The 19,212-nt window shown below is 43.7% G+C and overlaps 1 protein-coding gene across 3 annotated transcripts in view; it reads left to right on the forward strand.

Moving 5' to 3' along the window:
* PDE2A (phosphodiesterase 2A) overlaps nucleotides 1-19,212 on the forward strand; it is a 218,054-nt gene that overhangs the window by 169,422 nt on the left and 29,420 nt on the right. For all 3 annotated transcript variants that reach the window (XR_014175372.1, XM_081952869.1, XM_081952870.1), the window contains 10 exons: nucleotides 721-760; nucleotides 991-1,054; nucleotides 2,159-2,237; nucleotides 2,945-3,122; nucleotides 3,883-3,995; nucleotides 4,298-4,375; nucleotides 5,251-5,373; nucleotides 6,864-6,934; nucleotides 7,519-7,641; nucleotides 8,158-8,245. Coding sequence is in view for 2 of the 3 variants with exons in the window: in XM_081952869.1 (XP_081808995.1) it covers nucleotides 721-760; nucleotides 991-1,054; nucleotides 2,159-2,237; nucleotides 2,945-3,122; nucleotides 3,883-3,995; nucleotides 4,298-4,375; nucleotides 5,251-5,373; nucleotides 6,864-6,934; nucleotides 7,519-7,641; nucleotides 8,158-8,245 (957 nt within the window). In the remaining variant the exon portion in view is untranslated. The remainder of the gene's footprint in view (nucleotides 1-720; nucleotides 761-990; nucleotides 1,055-2,158; nucleotides 2,238-2,944; nucleotides 3,123-3,882; nucleotides 3,996-4,297; nucleotides 4,376-5,250; nucleotides 5,374-6,863; nucleotides 6,935-7,518; nucleotides 7,642-8,157; nucleotides 8,246-19,212) is intronic.

Raw genomic sequence — 19,212 nt, forward strand, 5'->3', positions numbered from 1 at the left:
CTATTCTATTCTATTATTTCCTCTATTCTATTCTATTCTATTCTATTCTATTCTTTCCTCTTCTCCATTCTCCATTCTATTCTATTCTACTCTATTCTATTCTTTTCTCTTCTCTATCCTTCTTCTCTTCTGTTCTCTTCTATTTTATTCTATTCTTTCCCCTTCTCCATTCTTCATTCTATTCTATTCTTTCCTCTTCTCCATCCTTCTTCTCTTCTCTTCTCTTCTTTCCTCTTCTCCATTCTTCCTTCTCTTCTCTATTCTATTCTATTCTATTCTATTCTATTCTATTCTGTTCTGTTCTCTTCTCTATCCTTTATTCTCTTCTCTATTCTCTTCTATTCTTTCCTCTTCTCCATCCTTCCTTTTTCTCTTCCCTTCCCTTTCCTTCTCTTCTGGAAGGTACCTCAGAGGTCATCTAGTCCAACCTCCTGCTCAAGCAAGAGACCCTATAACATCCCAGTCAAACTAAAGGCGGACCCCGTGATGGAGACCACGCAAGGCTCCATCTCCTGTGCAGTCAGGAATCCGTTTCCCTCCTTGCCAGGGGGGCTGGACTGGCAGGCCTCAAAGGTCCCTCCTGACTCTGACATTCGGTTATTCTGAGCAGCTTTTGGGATTGGGAGAAGAAGCGTAGTGTCCCCCCCCCCCCCAAAAAAAACCCCACAATGTTGATCCTTAGAAAAGAGGAGAAGGTTCACCTGTCTTTCTTATCCGCAGGCTCTTTTGCAAGTGGCCAAGAACCTGTTCACTCACCTGGGTAGGTATCAAAAGGGCACCCAGCACACGGGCCAAGAGCCGGAGGGACCTGGCAGGTCTCCACTTCCAGAGCCTCCACTGAGAGCCTCTGCTGATGATTATGCCCTGAAATTGGGGGGGGGGCTGGCAGCGTTCCTGTCCAGTGGAAGTGGGGTGGGAATAAACCCCCCTCCCCAAATCTACGTCTGAGGTCCACGGGGAGGTTTTCTGAGCGCCTAATCCCTTTTTCAGATGACGTCTCGGTGCTGCTGCAGGAGATCATCACGGAAGCCAGGAATCTCAGCAATGCTGAAATGTGGGTCTCATCCTGGGCAGGAGGGCCTGGTGGTCACAGCCGTGGGCTGGCGGTGGGTGGGATATGCTTGAGGAACAGCCAAAAGAGCCACCGGGGGGAAAGGGGGGGGGGCGGTGGAGGTGTCTTTGGTGCAAATCCTGGAGGGGATAGCAGGGGGTGCTTTATCCTTCAGTTACTTCAAGAATTTCCTGGATGGCTCCACTTGTAATTTGTGACTCTGGGTGGAGTTACTGACGAAAAGTAGAAAGTGGGGGGAAAATAGGGAGGAGTGGGGGAAGGGAGGGAGGAGGAAGAGAGAGAAGAAGAGAAGGACGGAGGGTGGAAAGAAGAGAGGGAGAGAAGGAAGAAAGATGGAAGGGAGGGAGAGAGAGAGAGAGAGAGAAAGGGAGGAAGAGGAAGAGAGGGAGGGATGATGGAAGGGAGAGAGAAAGAGAGGGACAGGGAAGGAGGGAGGGAGCAAGGAAGGGAGAGAAGGAAGGAGGATGGAAGGGAGAGGGGGAGGGAGAAAAAAAGGTATGGATGGAAGCATAGATGGTAGAAGGGAGGGAGAGAGGAATGAAGAGAGAAAGGGAGGGACAGGGAGGGAGAAGGAAGGGAGGGAGGGAGAGAAGGAAGGAGGATGGGAGAGAGGGAGTTAGAGAGAAATGGGTGTGGATGATGGAAGGGAGAGAGAAAGGGAGGGGTGGATGGATAGATGATGGAAGGGAGGGAGAGGGATGAAGAGAGAAATAGAGGGACAGGGAGGGAGGAAGAGTAGGAAGAAGGCTAGAACGGACAGAGGGAGGGAGAATGAAAGGAAGGAAGGGAGAGAGGGTGGGAAAGAAAGAGGAAATATGGAAGTGAGGTAGGAAGAGAGAAAGGGAGGCAGAATGGAGAGAGAGAGAGAAAGAGGGAGGATGAAAGGAAGGAAGAGAGAGAGAGAGAGAAAAGGGAAGAAATGAAATAGAGAAGGAAGAGAAAACAATGCATTCTAGCCCTTCACTGCAGATAGGACTGACTCTTGGAGTGGGGAATTGGCCCAAGGACCCCCAGAATGGGGGGGGCAGCGGTCTTTGTGCCTGAGTTTCCCTCCTCACCCTCCTCCCTCGTGGGATTCCCTTCCAGATGTTCGGTTTTCCTGCTGGACCGAAGCAGCCATGAGTTGGTGGCCAAGGTGTTTGACGGCGGCGTGGTGGATGACGAGGTGAGAACAGCAGTAGGACGGGAGGGCGGAAAGAAACGAGAGGGGTTGGACTAGATGACCTCCAAGGTCCCTTCCAAATCTTCTGTCATTCCAAATGAAAGAGAGAAGGCTCAATTCAGGAAGTCCTCAACTTACAACCACAACTGAGGTCAGAAATTCCATCGCTAAGGAAGATGGTTAAGGGAGCTGTTGTGCCTGATTTTACAACCCTCCCTTTCCTTTTGCTGCTGTCGTTAAGCAAATCCATGCAGCTGTTAAGGGAATCATGTGGCCATTAAGCAAATCCAGCTTCCCCCATTGACTTGGCTTGTCGGAAGCTGGCTGGGGAATTCTGGGAGTTGAAGTCCATCCTACTTAAAGTGTCCCAGGTTGAGAAATGCTCGACTTAGATGACCCTTCTGGCCTCCTCCAACTCTATCATGCATGGCTGGCTGGGGAATTCTGGGAGTTGAAGTCCACAGATCTGAAAGCCGCTAAAGATTGAGGAACCCTGATTCCACAACGCAAACCAGAAGCATCATTCTGTTTATGCATCATTTAAATTATTATTATTATTATTATTGTGTTGCTTTCTTTTCTCCACGTTCTCTTTTTCCTTCCGTTGTTGTTTTACATTTGTTCTGCTCTTTGTGTCGTTTTATGGAGTAAGTAAAGCAAAACCGAGATAGATTTGGAGTAACCAGCAGGTTCTGCTTCCCTGGTGACAGAGCTATGAAATCCGGATTCCAGCCGATCAGGGCATCGCCGGCCACGTGGCCACCACCGGCAAGATCCTGAACATCAAAGATGCCTACTCTCACCCCCTCTTCTACCGCGGTGTGGATGACAGCACTGGGTTTCGAACCAGGAACATCCTCTGTTTCCCCATCAAGGATGAGAATCAGGGTGAGCGACCCCTTCGTGGGGGAGACACGTGAGTCCTCTGCACCCCTGGCCGAGAGGGGGCCAGGATGCCTCCAGACCCTCCCAAGAGATGGGCAATCTGGACTGGCAGGTGGCTTGTCTTTCAAGTCAATGGAAGTGGTCAGAAGGCAGCATGATCTGTAGGAGGGAGGGAGGAAGGAAAGGGGGAAGGAGGGAGAAAGGAAGGAGGAAGGGAAGGAAGGGAGGCAAGGAAGGAAAAGAAACAGAATAACGAAAGAAAAGGGAGGGAGGGAGGGAGGAAAGAGGGAACGAGGGAGAAAGGAAGGAGGAAGAGAAGGAAGGGAGGCAAGGAAGGAAAAGAAACAGAATAATGAAAGAAAAGGGAGGGAGGGAGGGAGGAAGGAGGAAGAGAAAAAAGGGAGGCAAGGAAGGGAGACGGGAGAGGAGAAAGGAGGAAGGAAGGAAAGGGGAGAACGAGGGAGAAAGAAAGGAGGAAGGGGAGGCAGGGAGGAAAAGAAACAGAATAACGAAAGAAAAGGGAGGAAGGAAAGGAGGAACAAGGGAGAAAAGAAGAAGGAAGGGAGGGAAGGAAGAAGAAATGAGGGAGAGAAGAAGGAAAGAAGGAAGGAGGCAGAAAAGGAGGGAGGGAGGGAAGAGCGAGGGAGAAAGGATGGAAGAAGAGAAGAGAGGGAGGGAGGAAGGTAGGTTTACCTGGCTGGGGAATTCTTCTTCCTCCTCCTCCTCCTTCTTCCTTCCTCCTCATCCCTCTTTCGTCTCCCAGAGGTGATTGGCGTTGCCGAACTGGTCAACAAAATCAACGGCCCGTGGTTTAGCAAATTTGACGAGGATCTGGCCACCGCCTTCTCCATCTACTGCGGCATCAGCATTGCTCATGTAAGTGAGTTTTTATCCTCCTTTTTCCCTTTCTTCCTTCTCTTGGCTCGTGTCCAGGTGGAGCTGGGCAGCTTCCGGGTGCAGAGACTCAGCTCCCCTGGGGAATCCTGGGATCCGTAGCTCAATGCACCTAGATGGAAGGTTGCACATGCACCTGGCTCCTTCTGGGAGGAGGCTTCTGGAGGCTTCTGGAGGCGGGGGGGAGGGGGGGGAGCCTGGAAAATCAACCTACTGGTGTCTCCCGCAGAGAAGTCGGATGCCCCAAGATGGACTGAAAAATTCTTCCTTTTTCTTCCTCACAGTCTTTGCTCTACAAGAAAGTCCACGAGGCTCAATACCGAAGCCACCTGGCCAATGAGATGATGATGTACCACATGAAGGTAATCCGAAGGCTAAAACGGAGGGGCCCCGTCAGGAGAACAATGGGGGGGGCCCTACCTGAGCTGCGGTTGCACAAGAATAAATAGAAACGAGATCCAGACAGCTGGGAGGAAAGGATCGATATTTATTCCCTAAAAGCAAGGGGTTCGCCTTTAGGGGCAACTGCTGAGAAATGAAGGGCTCAGGGGCTAAGACGCTCTCAGCTTGTCGATCGGAAAGGTCGGCAGTTTGGGGGTTCGAATCCCTAGCACTGCATAACGGAGTGAGCTCCCGTGACTTGTCCCAGCTTCTGCCAACCTAGCAGTTCAAAAGCACATAAAAAACGTTGAGTCATGCCAGCCACATGACCACGGAGGCGTCTTCGGACAGCGCTGGCTCTTCAGCTTTGAAAGGGAGATGAGCACCGCCCCCAAGAGCCAGGAAACGACTGGCACATACCTGCGAGGGGAACCTTTACCTTTACAGAGAAATGAGGTGCAGCGACATAGTTTTATAGGGGAGATTGTTCGGAAGTATCTACATTCTAATTCTAGGGTGACACTTGAGGTGTGTGTATACGTGTGTGTGCGTATTCTTGTGAACATGCAGTTCTGCTGGGAGACCTAATTGAATTAACTCTTTTGCAGACCTTCTCCTTTGATATGAGGATTAGGTCTGCGTACCTTATTTGGAGGTTTGAGGAAGTTTGCGTAAAAGATTGGCCCCCCTTTACTATTTTTATTTGATGAGAGGGAGGGAGGGAGGGAGGGGGGGAGAGGGAGAGAGACTTTGTGTCTCCTTTTCTCGCTCTTTGGGGCCTGGCATTGTTGTTTCGTCAGAAAAAGACTCCCGTCCATCTTCCGCTTGGAAACGTTGAGTCCCTTTCCTCTTCCAGGTCTCAGATGATGAGCACACCAAACTTCTCCACGAAGGAATCACCCCGGTTTCACAGATCGACCAGAACTTCGCCAAATTCACCTACATGCCGCGATCCCTTCCTGAGGACGACACATCGATGGTAAACGTTCGTTCTGATTTGCTTGCTTGAAGCACCTGGAAAGATTGGTTGGTAGATCAATGGATTCATTCATTGATTGATTCAGTCATTCATTGGTCAATTTATTCATTGATTCGTTGATTCATTGATCAATTCATTCATTGATCAAGTCACTCATTGATCAATTCATTCATTGATTCATTCATTCATTGATCATTCATTTATTCATTTTCATTGATCAATTCAGTCATTTATTCATTTTCATTGATCAATTCAGTCATTCATTGATTCATTCATTCATTCATTGATCAATTCATTCAGTCATTCATTCATTCAGTCATTCATTCATTGATCAGTTCATTCATTCAGTCATTCATGAAACAACTTGTCAAATGAGTTTTGCTCCATTTTGCAACCTCACCCTTGCCAGGAGACTCAGGGGAGGCTGAAAAACATCAAAGAATGAAGGCATAAAATCCTATGGCACCAGGGACCCTCAACCAGGCACATTCCTAAGCAGCTGCCAATGAAAGCTTAGCGGGGTCTCTGGTGGAAACAAAGACCCCTATTTTGATGGGCAGGAAGGTCAGAACTATTGAGCACCTGGGCAGGCTTCGGATCAGGAAAAGCCACCCTTGTCAGTGGCCACCAGCATCTGGAGTCACACCTGCAAGGCCACCAGTGACCATGGGACCGTCCGTGTCACAGTGGTCACATGGGCGTACCAGGTGCAGCTTTGGCGTGTCCCCTGAGAGGGAGGAGGAGGAAGAGAAGGAATGAGGGAAGGAAGAAGGCAAGAGAGGGAAAGGGAGGGGGATGAGGAGAAGGAGGAGGAATGAAAGAAGGGGGTAGGAGAGGGAGGAGTGAAGGAAGGAAGAAGGTGAGAGAGAAAAAGGGAGAAGGAAGGAGAAGGAGGAAGAGTGACAGAAGGAAGGAGGAGAAGGAGAAGGGAGGAGAAGGAGGAGGAAGGAAGAAAAGTGAGATGGAAAGGGAGAGGGATGGAGGAGGAGAAGGGAGGAGTGAGGGAAGGAAGGAGGAGGAGGAGAGGGAGAAGGAAGGAAGAAAAAGGCGAGAGAGGGGAAGGGAGAGGGATGGGGAGGAAGAGGAGAAGAAGGAGGAGTGAAAGAAGGAAAGAGGAGAAGGAGAAGGGAGGAGAAGAAGGAGGAGGGAAGGAAGGAATAAAAGTGAGACAGGGAAAGGGAGCGGGATGGGGGAGGAGAAGGGAGGAGTGAAGGAAAGAAGGAGGAGAGGGAGGAGTGAAGGAAGGAGGAAAAAGGCGAGAGAGGGAAAAGGATGGGGAGGAAGAGGAGAAGAAGGAGGAGTGGAAGAAGGAAGAAGGAGGAGGAGGAGGAGGGAAGGAAGGAAGAATGCAAGAGAGGGAAAGAGAGATGGGAAGGAAAAGGAGTGAAGGAAGGAAGGAAGAAAAAGCATGAAGCATCTTTCTGAATCAACCTTTCCCGCTTCAACTCCTCTGTCTGTCTGTCTGTCTCCTTCTTCCTTCTCCCCCACAGGCCATTCTGAGCATGCTCCAGGACATGAATTTCATCAGCAGCTACAAAATAGACCGCCACACCCTCGTCAGGTACGGTTGGGGGAAGGGAACAAGCTGGTTTTACCCTTTTCCTTCCTACGCATCCCGAACTCATATAAGGACCTGATTTGCTTCTTACCATTTGGACACCAGGTTTAGTGCCTTATTTAAGGGGCAGCCTTGGTCCGAAAGGATCCACAGGAAAAGGTGTGAGGATATCCTCCCTGATTGTTGCACGTCTGACTGACCCCAAGGGGGTGTCACTGTCGGACCAGGGCTTATGAAGGCCCCATTCCCGCAACCGTTCTTCCTATGTTTTACCCTCCAGCCCCCTAATCCTCTTTGTTGCTCTTCTCTGCACGCTTTCCAGAGTCTCCACATCTTTTTATATTTTGCTGGCCAAATGGGTCTCTTGCTTTGCCCATGGGGTTGGACTAGAAGACCTCTAAGTTCCCTTCCAACTCTGTGGTTCCATTATTCTTGGACAGTGCGTGTTTGGGTTTTTTGGTTTTTGTTTTGGAAAAGACACAGCAAGGAAGGGAACCTCTTAAGAACGGGAAATGTCTGCTTGGTCATAAAGAAGCAGGGGTCTTCCCTTGGTGACTGTCTCTCTTTTTTTTTGTCATTTTCCTCAGGTTCTGCCTCATGGTTAAGAAGGGCTACAGGGACCCTCCCTATCACAACTGGACGCACGCTTTCTCCGTGTCCCACTTCTGCTACCTGCTGTACAAGAATCTGGAGCTCGTCAATTATCTGGAGTAAGTGGACATGGACAAGGGGCTTCATTTACGCCCCGGTGTTGTCAGGGAGTGAGAACCTTACCGGGCTGCAAGATACACGAAAAGGATGCTTAAGCATCTCGGGCAAGACAAGCTGAGGCTGAACCAAAAACTGGTGACTTTCAAAACCCAGGGGAGACCTGTTGAGGCTCTTCAAAGCAATTTTCTTCAACGTTTCTTTGGCTTGCAAAATTAAATCCTCAATGTATAACATGTCAGGGTTCCAAATAGCATCCGAATGTAAATCAGAGTCCGAGGCAAAGGATTCCTCAAAAGTTCCACTTTATGAAGAGAGCCACGTTGGCACATCTGGGGAAACCCAAATCTGAAAGCTTCCTGGTTTTCCCCACCCAGTTGAAAGTTCAAGGTCTTGCATCCCCCCCCCCCCCCACAAGTCCCATCCCATGGGTACTAAGACTTCATGGGATTTTGATTCTGCCCCACGGTTAATGCAGTGCGGAACTGACCCCCTCCGTTGTTCCATCTTCCCCACAGAGACATCGAAATCTTCGCCTTGTTTATCTCCTGCATGTGCCACGACTTGGACCACCGAGGCACAAACAATTCTTTCCAAGTGGCATCGGTAAGGCTGGAAGGGAGAATGAGGGGCGGGTCTTACTAGATGCAGCATTGGGCTAAGCACCCTCCACCCTCCAACCCCCTTGGGGGTCTCCTCAATCTAGGAGTGGGATTGAAAAAAATTAGCAACCGGTTCTCTGCCCAGTTGCTAGGCGGGTGTAGCTATGGTGGATGTGACCTATTCAGCCACCATGGGGAGGGGCGTTTTTGCCCTCCCCAGATACCAGAATTTTTGAGTAGTTCAGAGAACCAGTAGCGGAAATTTTGAGTAGTTCGGAGAACCAGTAGCGGAAATTTTGAGTAGTTCGGAGAACCGGTAGTAGAAATTTTGAGTAGTTCAGAGAACTGGTAGTGGAAATTTTGAGTAGTTCAGACAACTGGTAATAGAAATTTTGAGTAGTTCAAAGAACCAGTAGCGGAAATTTTGAGTAGTTCGGAGAACTGGTAGTGGAAATTTTGAGTAGTTCGGAGAACTGGTAGTGGAAATTTTGAGTAGTTCGGAGAACTGGTAGTGGAAATTTTGAGTAGTTCGGAGAACTGGTAGTGGAAATTTTGAGTAGTTCGGAGAACTGGTAGTGGAAATTTTGAGTAGTTCGGAGAACCAGTAGCGGAAATTTTGAGTAGTTCGGAGAACCGGTAGTGGAAATTTTGAGTAGTTCGGAGAACCAGTAGCGGAAATTTTGAGTAGTTCAGAGAACCAGTAGCGGAAATTTTGAGTAGTTCGGAGAACTGGTAGCGGAAATTTTGAGTAGTTCAGAGAACTGGTAGTGGAAATTTTGAGTAGTTCAGAGAACTGGTAGTGGAAATTTTGAGTAGTTCGGAGAACTGGTAGTGGAAATTTTGAGTAGTTCGGAGAACTGGTAGTGGAAATTTTGAGTAGTTCGGAGAACTGGTAGTGGAAATTTTGAGTAGTTCGGAGAACTGGTAGCGGAAATTTTGAGTAGTTCGGAGAACTGGTAGCGGAAATTTTGAGTAGTTCAGAGAACTGGTAGTGGAAATTTTGAGTAGTTCAGAGAACTGGTAGTGGAAATTTTGAGTAGTTCGGAGAACTGGTAGTGGAAATTTTGAGTAGTTCGGAGAACCGGTAGTGGAAATTTTGAGTAGTTCAGAGAACCAGTAGCAGAAATTTTGAGTAGTTCAGAGAACCAGTAGCGGAAATTTTGAGTTGTTCAGAGAACTGGTAATAGAAATTTTGAGTAGTTCAGAGAACCAGTAGCGGAAATTTTGAGTAGTTCGGAGAACTGGTAGTAGAAATTTTGAGTAGTTCAGAGAACCAGTAGCAGAAATTTTGAGTAGTTCAGAGAACCGGTAGCGGAAATTTTGAGTTGTTCAGAGAACTGGTAGTAGAAATTTTGAGTAGTTCAGAGAACCAGTAGCAGAAATTTTGAGTAGTTCAGAGAACCAGTAGCAGAAATTTTGAGTAGTTCAGAGAACTGGTAGTGGAAATTTTGAGTAGTTCAGAGAACTGGTAGCGGAAAATTTGAGTAATTCAGAGAACTGGTAGCGGAAATTTTGAGTAGTTCAGAGAACTGGTAATAGAAATTTTGAGTAGTTCAAAGAACCAGTAGCGGAAATTTTGAGTAGTTCGGAGAACTGGTAGTGGAAATTTTGAGTAGTTCAGAGAACTGGTAGTGGAAATTTTGAGTAGTTCGGAGAACCAGTAGCGGAAATTTTGAGTAGTTCGGAGAACCAGTACCAGAAATTTTGAGTAGTTCAGAGAACTGGTAGTGGAAATTTTGAGTAGTTCAGAGAACCAGTAGCAGAAATTTTGAGTAGTTCAGAGAACCAGTAGCAGAAATTTTGAGTAGTTCAGAGAACTGGTAGTGGAAATTTTGAGTAGTTCAGAGAACTGGTAATAGAAATTTTGAGTAGTTCAAAGAACCAGTAGCGGAAATTTTGAGTAGTTCGGAGAACTGGTAGTGGAAATTTTGAGTAGTTCAGAGAACCGGTAGTGGAAATTTTGAGTAGTTCGGAGAACTGGTAGTGGAAATTTTGAGTAGTTCGGAGAACTGGTAGCGGAAATTTTGAGTAGTTCGGAGAACTGGTAGCGGAAATTTTGAGTAGTTCAGAGAACTGGTAGTGGAAATTTTGAGTAGTTCAGAGAACTGGTAGTGGAAATTTTGAGTAGTTCGGAGAACTGGTAGTGGAAATTTTGAGTAGTTCGGAGAACCGGTAGTGGAAATTTTGAGTAGTTCAGAGAACCAGTAGCAGAAATTTTGAGTAGTTCAGAGAACCAGTAGCGGAAATTTTGAGTTGTTCAGAGAACTGGTAATAGAAATTTTGAGTAGTTCAGAGAACCAGTAGCGGAAATTTTGAGTAGTTCGGAGAACTGGTAGTAGAAATTTTGAGTAGTTCAGAGAACCAGTAGCAGAAATTTTGAGTAGTTCAGAGAACCGGTAGCGGAAATTTTGAGTTGTTCAGAGAACTGGTAGTAGAAATTTTGAGTAGTTCAGAGAACCAGTAGCAGAAATTTTGAGTAGTTCAGAGAACCAGTAGCAGAAATTTTGAGTAGTTCAGAGAACTGGTAGTGGAAATTTTGAGTAGTTCGGAGAACCAGTAGCGGAAATTTTGAGTAGTTCGGAGAACCAGTACCAGAAATTTTGAGTAGTTCAGAGAACTGGTAGTGGAAATTTTGAGTAGTTCAGAGAACCAGTAGCAGAAATTTTGAGTAGTTCAGAGAACCAGTAGCAGAAATTTTGAGTAGTTCAGAGAACTGGTAGTGGAAATTTTGAGTAGTTCAGAGAACTGGTAATAGAAATTTTGAGTAGTTCAAAGAACCAGTAGCGGAAATTTTGAGTAGTTCGGAGAACTGGTAGTGGAAATTTTGAGTAGTTCGGAGAACTGGTAGTGGAAATTTTGAGTAGTTCGGAGAACTGGTAGCGGAAATTTTGAGTAGTTCGGAGAACTGGTAGCGGAAATTTTGAGTAGTTCAGAGAACTGGTAGTGGAAATTTTGAGTAGTTCAGAGAACTGGTAGTGGAAATTTTGAGTAGTTCGGAGAACTGGTAGTGGAAATTTTGAGTAGTTCGGAGAACCGGTAGTGGAAATTTTGAGTAGTTCAGAGAACCAGTAGCAGAAATTTTGAGTAGTTCAGAGAACCAGTAGCGGAAATTTTGAGTTGTTCAGAGAACTGGTAATAGAAATTTTGAGTAGTTCAGAGAACCAGTAGCGGAAATTTTGAGTAGTTCGGAGAACTGGTAGTAGAAATTTTGAGTAGTTCAGAGAACCAGTAGCAGAAATTTTGAGTAGTTCAGAGAACCGGTAGCGGAAATTTTGAGTTGTTCAGAGAACTGGTAGTAGAAATTTTGAGTAGTTCAGAGAACCAGTAGCAGAAATTTTGAGTAGTTCAGAGAACCAGTAGCAGAAATTTTGAGTAGTTCAGAGAACTGGTAGTGGAAATTTTGAGTAGTTCAGAGAACTGGTAGCGGAAAATTTGAGTAATTCAGAGAACTGGTAGCGGAAATTTTGAGTAGTTCAGAGAACTGGTAATAGAAATTTTGAGTAGTTCAAAGAACCAGTAGCGGAAATTTTGAGTAGTTCGGAGAACTGGTAGTGGAAATTTTGAGTAGTTCAGAGAACTGGTAGTGGAAATTTTGAGTAGTTCGGAGAACCAGTAGCGGAAATTTTGAGTAGTTCAGAGAACCAGTAGCGGAAATTTTGAGTAGTTCGGAGAACCAGTAGCAGAAATTTTGAGTAGTTCAGAGAACTGGTAGTGGAAATTTTGAGTAGTTCAGAGAACCAGTAGCAGAAATTTTGAGTAGTTCAGAGAACCAGTAGCAGAAATTTTGAGTAGTTCAGAGAACTGGTAGTGGAAATTTTGAGTAGTTCAGAGAACTGGTAATAGAAATTTTGAGTAGTTCAAAGAACCAGTAGCGGAAATTTTGAGTAGTTCGGAGAACTGGTAGTGGAAATTTTGAGTAGTTCAGAGAACCGGTAGTGGAAATTTTGAGTAGTTCGGAGAACTGGTAGTGGAAATTTTGAGTAGTTCGGAGAACTGGTAGCGGAAATTTTGAGTAGTTCGGAGAACTGGTAGCGGAAATTTTGAGTAGTTCAGAGAACTGGTAGTGGAAATTTTGAGTAGTTCAGAGAACTGGTAGTGGAAATTTTGAGTAGTTCGGAGAACTGGTAGTGGAAATTTTGAGTAGTTCGGAGAACCGGTAGTGGAAATTTTGAGTAGTTCAGAGAACCAGTAGCGGAAATTTTGAGTAGTTCAGAGAACCAGTAGCGGAAATTTTGAGTTGTTCAGAGAACTGGTAATAGAAATTTTGAGTAGTTCAGAGAACCAGTAGCGGAAATTTTGAGTAGTTCGGAGAACTGGTAGTAGAAATTTTGAGTAGTTCAGAGAACCAGTAGCAGAAATTTTGAGTAGTTCAGAGAACCGGTAGCGGAAATTTTGAGTTGTTCAGAGAACTGGTAGTAGAAATTTTGAGTAGTTCAGAGAACCAGTAGCAGAAATTTTGAGTAGTTCAGAGAACCAGTAGCAGAAATTTTGAGTAGTTCAGAGAACCAGTAGCAGAAATTTTGAGTAGTTCAGAGAACTGGTAGCGGAAAATTTGAGTAATTCAGAGAACTGGTAGCGGAAATTTTGAGTAGTTCAGAGAACTGGTAATAGAAATTTTGAGTAGTTCAAAGAACCAGTAGCGGAAATTTTGAGTAGTTCGGAGAACTGGTAGTGGAAATTTTGAGTAGTTCAGAGAACTGGTAGTGGAAATTTTGAGTAGTTCGGAGAACCAGTAGCGGAAATTTTGAGTAGTTCAGAGAACCAGTAGCGGAAATTTTGAGTAGTTCGGAGAACCAGTAGCAGAAATTTTGAGTAGTTCAGAGAACTGGTAGTGGAAATTTTGAGTAGTTCAGAGAACCAGTAGCAGAAATTTTGAGTAGTTCAGAGAACCAGTAGCAGAAATTTTGAGTAGTTCAGAGAACTGGTAGTGGAAATTTTGAGTAGTTCAGAGAACTGGTAATAGAAATTTTGAGTAGTTCAAAGAACCAGTAGCGGAAATTTTGAGTAGTTCGGAGAACTGGTAGTGGAAATTTTGAGTAGTTCAGAGAACCGGTAGTGGAAATTTTGAGTAGTTCAGAGAACCAGTAGCAGAAATTTTGAGTAGTTCAGAGAACCAGTAGCGGAAATTTTGAGTAGTTCAGAGAACTGGTAGTGGAAATTTTGAGTAGTTCAGAGAACCAGTAGCAGAAATTTTGAGTAGTTCAAAGAACCAGTAGCGGAAATTTTGAGTAGTTCAGAGAACCAGTAGCGGAAATTTTGAGTAGTTCGGAGAACCAGTAGCGGAAATTTTGAGTAGTTCAGAGAACCAGTAGCAGAAATTTTGAGTAGTTCAGAGAACCAGTAGCGGAAATTTTGAGTAGTTCAGAGAACCAGTAGCAGAAATTTTGAGTAGTTCAGAGAACCAGTAGCAGAAATTTTGAGTAGTTCAGAGAACTGGTAGTGGAAATTTTGAGTAGTTCAAAGAACCAGTAGCGGAAATTTTGAGTAGTTCAGAGAACCAGTAGCAGAAATTTTGAGTAGTTCAGAGAACTGGTAATAGAAATTTTGAGTAGTTCAAAGAACCAGTAGCGGAAATTTTGAGTAGTTCGGAGAACTGGTAGTGGAAATTTTGAGTAGTTCAGAGAACTGGTAGTGGAAATTTTGAGTAGTTCGGAGAACCAGTAGCGGAAATTTTGAGTAGTTCAGAGAACCAGTAGCGGAAATTTTGAGTAGTTCGGAGAACCAGTAGCGGAAATTTTGAGTAGTTCAGAGAACTGGTAGTGGAAATTTTCAGTAGTTCAGAGAACTGGTAGTGGAAATTTTGAGTAGTTCGGAGAACCAGTAGCGGAAATTTTGAGTAGTTCAGAGAACCAGTAGCGGAAATTTTGAGTAGTTCAGAGAACTGGTAGCGGAAATTTTGAGTAGTTCAGAGAACTGGTAGTGGAAATTTTGAGTAGTTCAAAGAACCAGTAGCGGAAATTTTGAGTAGTTCGGAGAACTGGTAGTGGAAATTTTGAGTAGTTCAGAGAACCGGTAGTGGAAATTTTGAGTAGTTCGGAGAACCAGTAGCGGAAATTTTGAGTAGTTCAGAGAACCAGTAGCGGAAATTTTGAGTAGTTCGGAGAACTGGTAGTGGAAATTTTGAGTAGTTCAGAGAACCAGTAGCAGAAATTTTGAGTAGTTCAGAGAACCAGTAGCGGAAATTTTGAGTTGTTCAGAGAACTGGTAGTAGAAATTTTGAGTAGTTCAGAGAACCAGTAGCAGAAATTTTGAGTAGTTCAGAGAACCAGTAGCGGAAATTTTGAGTTGTTCAGAGAACTGGTAATAGAAATTTTGAGTAGTTCAGAGAACCAGTAGCGGAAATTTTGAGTAGTTCGGAGAACTGGTAGTAGAAATTTTGAGTAGTTCAGAGAACCAGTAGCAGAAATTTTGAGTTGTTCAGAGAACTGGTAGTAGAAATTTTGAGTAGTTCAGAGAACCAGTAGCGGAAATTTTGAGTAGTTCGGAGAACTGGTAGTAGAAATTTTGAGTAGTTCAGAGAACCAGTAGCGGAAATTTTGAGTAGTTCGGAGAACTGGTAGTAGAAATTTTGAGTAGTTCAGAGAACCGGTAGCGGAAATTTTGAGTTGTTCAGAGAACTGGTAGTAGAAATTTTGAGTAGTTCAGAGAACCAGTAGCAGAAATTTTGAGTAGTTCAGAGAACCAGTAGCAGAAATTTTGAGTAGTTCAGAGAACTGGTAGTGGAAATTTTGAGTAGTTCAGAGAACTGGTAGCGGAAAATTTGAGTAATTCAGAGAACTGGTAGCGGAAATTTTGAGTAGTTCAGAGAACTGGTAATAGAAATTTTGAGTAGTTCAAAGAACCAGTAGCGGAAATTTTGAGTAGTTCGGAGAACTGGTAGTGGAAATTTTGAGTAGTTCAGAGAACTGGTAGTGGAAATTTTGAGTAGTTCGGAGAACCAGTAGCAGAAATTTTGAGTAGTTCAGAGAACCAGTAGCGGAAATTTTGAGTAGTTCGGAGAACCAGTAGCAGAAATTTTGAGTAGTTCAGAGAACTGGTAGTGGAAATTTTGAGTAGTTCAGAGAACCAGTAGCAGAAATTTTGAGTAGTTCAGAGAACCAGTAGCAGAAATTTTGAGTAGTTCAGAGAACTGGTAGTGGAAATTTTGAGTAGTTCAGAGAACTGGTAATAGAAATTTTGAGTAGTTCAAAGAACCAGTAGCGGAAATTTTGAGTAGTTCGGAGAACTGGTAGTGGAAATTTTGAGTAGTTCAGAGAACCGGTAGTGGAAATTTTGAGTAGTTCGGAGAACCAGTAGCGGAAATTTTGAGTAGTTCAGAGAACCAGTAGCGGAAATTTTGAGTAGTTCAGAGAACCAGTAGCAGAAATTTTGAGTAGTTCGGAGAACCAGTAGCGGAAATTTTGAGTAGTTCAGAGAACCAGTAGCAGAAATTTTGAGTAGTTCAGAGAACCAGTAGCGGAAATTTTGAGTAGTTCAGAGAACCAGTAGCAGAAATTTTGAGTAGTTCGGAGAACCAGTAGCGGAAATTTTGAGTAGTTCAGAGAACCAGTAGCAGAAATTTTGAGTAGTTCAGAGAACCAGTAGCGGAAATTTTGAGTAGTTCAGAGAACCGGTAGTGGAAATTTTGAGTAGTTCAGAGAACCAGTAGCGGAAATTTTGAGTAGTTCAGAGAACCAGTAGCGGAAATTTTGAGTAGTTCGGAGAACCAGTAGCGGAAATTTTGAGTAGTTCAGAGAACCAGTAGCAGAAATTTTGAGTACTTCAGAGAACCAGTAGCGGAAATTTTGAGTAGTTCAGAGAACCAGTAGCAGAAATTTTGAGTAGTTCAGAGAACCAGTAGCAGAAATTTTGAGTAGTTCAGAGAACTGGTAGTGGAAATTTTGAGTAGTTCAAAGAACCAGTAGCGGAAATTTTGAGTAGTTCAGAGAACCAGTAGCAGAAATTTTGAGTAGTTCAGAGAACTGGTAGTGGAAATTTTGAGTAGTTCAGAGAACTGGTAGCGGAAAATTTGAGTAATTCAGAGAACTGGTAGCGGAAATTTTGAGTAGTTCAGAGAACTGGTAATAGAAATTTTGAGTAGTTCAAAGAACCAGTAGCGGAAATTTTGAGTAGTTCGGAGAACTGGTAGTGGAAATTTTGAGTAGTTCAGAGAACTGGTAGTGGAAATTTTGAGTAGTTCGGAGAACCAGTAGCGGAAATTTTGAGTAGTTCAGAGAACCAGTAGCGGAAATTTTGAGTAGTTCGGAGAACCAGTAGCGGAAATTTTGAGTAGTTCAGAGAACCAGTAGCAGAAATTTTGAGTAGTTCAGAGAACCAGTAGCGGAAATTTTGAGTAGTTCAGAGAACTGGTAGTGGAAATTTTGAGTAGTTCAGAGAACCAGTAGCAGAAATTTTGAGTAGTTCAAAGAACCAGTAGCGGAAATTTTGAGTAGTTCGGAGAACCAGTAGCGGAAATTTTGAGTAGTTCAGAGAACCAGTAGCAGAAATTTTGAGTAGTTCAGAGAACCAGTAGCGGAAATTTTGAGTAGTTCAGAGAACCAGTAGCTGAAATTTTGAGTAGTTCAGAGAACCAGTAGCAGAAATTTTGAGTAGTTCAGAAAACTGGTAGTGGAAATTTTGAGTAGTTCAAAGAACCAGTAGCGGAAATTTTGAGTAGTTCAGAGAACCAGTAGCGGAAATTTTGAGTAGTTCAGAGAACCAGTAGCTGAAATTTTGAGTAGTTCAGAGAACCAGTAGCAGAAATTTTGAGTAGTTCAGAGAACTGGTAGTGGAAATTTTGAGTAGTTCAGAGAACCAGTAGCGGAAATTTTGAGTAGTTCAGAGAACCAGTAGCGGAAATTTTGAGTAGTTCGGAGAACTGGTAGTGGAAATTTTGAGTAGTTCAGAGAACCAGTAGCAGAAATTTTGAGTAGTTCAAAGAACCAGTAGCAGAAATTTTGAGTAGTTCAGAGAACCAGTAGCGGAAATTTTGAGTAGTTCGGAGAACCAGTAGCGGAAATTTTGAGTAGTTCAGAGAACCAGTAGCAGAAATTTTGAGTAGTTCAGAGAACTGGTAGTGGAAATTTTGAGTAGTTCAGAGAACCAGTAGCAGAAATTTTGAGTAGTTCGGAGAACTGGTAGTAGAAATTTTGAGTAGTTCAGAGAACCAGTAGCAGAAATTTTGAGTAGTTCGGAGAACCGGTAGTAGAAATTTTGAGTAGTTCAGAGAACCAGTAGCAGAAATTTTGAGTAGTTCAGAGAACCAGTAGCGGAAATTTTGAGTAGTTCGGAGAACCAGTAGCGGAAATTTTGAGTAGTTCAGAGAACCAGTAGCGGAAATTTTGAGTAGTTCAGAGAACCAGTAGCAGAAATTTTGAGTAGTTCAGAGAACCAGTAGCGGAAATTTTGAGTAGTTCGGAGAACCAGTAGCGGAAATTTTGAGTACTTCAGAGAACCAGTAGCAGAAATTTTGAGTAGTTCAGAGAACCGGTAGCGGAAATTTTGAGTTGTTCAGAGAACTGGTAGTAGAAATTTTGAGTAGTTCAGAGAACCAGTAGCAGAAATTTTGAGTAGTTCAGAGAACTGGTAATAGAAATTTTGAGTAGTTCAAAGAACCAGTAGCGGAAATTTTGAGTAGTTCGGAGAAATGGTAGTGGAAATTTTGAGTAGTTCGGAGAACTGGTAGTGGAAATTTTGAGTAGTTCGGTGAACTGGTAGTGGAAATTTTGAGTAGTTCAGAGAACTGGTAGTAGAAATTTTGAGTAGTTCAAAGAACCAGTAGCAGAAATTTTGAGTAGTTCAGAGAACCAGTAGCAGAAATTTTGAGTAGTTCAGAGAACTGGTAATAGAAATTTTGAGTAGTTCGGAGAACCAGTAGCGGAAATTTTGAGTTGTTCAGAGAACTGGTAGTAGAAATTTTGAGTAGTTCAGAGAACCAGTAGCAGAAATTTTGAGTAGTTCAGAGAACCAGTAGCAGAAATTTTGAGTAGTTCAGAGAACTGGTAGTGGAAATTTTGAGTAGTTCAGAGAACTGGTAGCGGAAAATTTGAGTAATTCAGAGAACTGGTAGCGGAAATTTTGAGTAGTTCAGAGAACTGGTAGTGGAAATTTTGAGTAGTTCAGAGAACCGGTAGTGGAAATTTTGAGTAGTTCGGAGAACCAGTAGCGGAAATTTTGAGTAGTTCGGAGAACCAGTAGCGGAAATTTTGAGTAGTTCAGAGAACCAGTAGCAGAAATTTTGAGTAGTTCGGAGAACCGGTAGTAGAAATTTTGAGTAGTTCAGAGAACCAGTAGCAGAAATTTTGAGTAGTTCAGAGAACCAGTAGCGGAAATTTTGAGTAGTTCGGAGAACCAGTAGCGGAAATTTTGAGTAGTTCAGAGAACCAGTAGCAGAAATTTTGAGTAGTTCAGAGAACCAGTAGCGGAAATTTTGAGTAGTTCAGAGAACCAGTAGCGGAAATTTTGAGTAGTTCAGAGAACCAGTAGCAGAAATTTTGAGTAGTTCAGAGAACCAGTAGCGGAAATTTTGAGTAGTTCGGAGAACCAGTAGCGGAAATTTTGAGTACTTCAGAGAACCAGTAGCAGAAATTTTGAGTAGTTCAGAGAACCGGTAGCGGAAATTTTGAGTTGTTCAGAGAACTGGTAGTAGAAATTTTGAGTAGTTCAGAGAACCAGTAGCAGAAATTTTGAGTAGTTCAGAGAACTGGTAATAGAAATTTTGAGTAGTTCAAAGAACCAGTAGCGGAAATTTTGAGTAGTTCGGAGAAATGGTAGTGGAAATTTTGAGTAGTTCGGAGAACTGGTAGTGGAAATTTTGAGTAGTTCGGTGAACTGGTAGTGGAAATTTTGAGTAGTTCAGAGAACTGGTAGTAGAAATTTTGAGTAGTTCAAAGAACCAGTAGCAGAAATTTTGAGTAGTTCAGAGAACCAGTAGCAGAAATTTTGAGTAGTTCAGAGAACTGGTAATAGAAATTTTGAGTAGTTCGGAGAACC

The sequence above is a fragment of the Natrix helvetica genome (genome assembly GCF_964273705.1).
Source record: "Natrix helvetica genome assembly, chromosome: 4".
Taxonomy (NCBI): Eukaryota; Metazoa; Chordata; class Lepidosauria; order Squamata; family Natricidae; genus Natrix; species Natrix helvetica.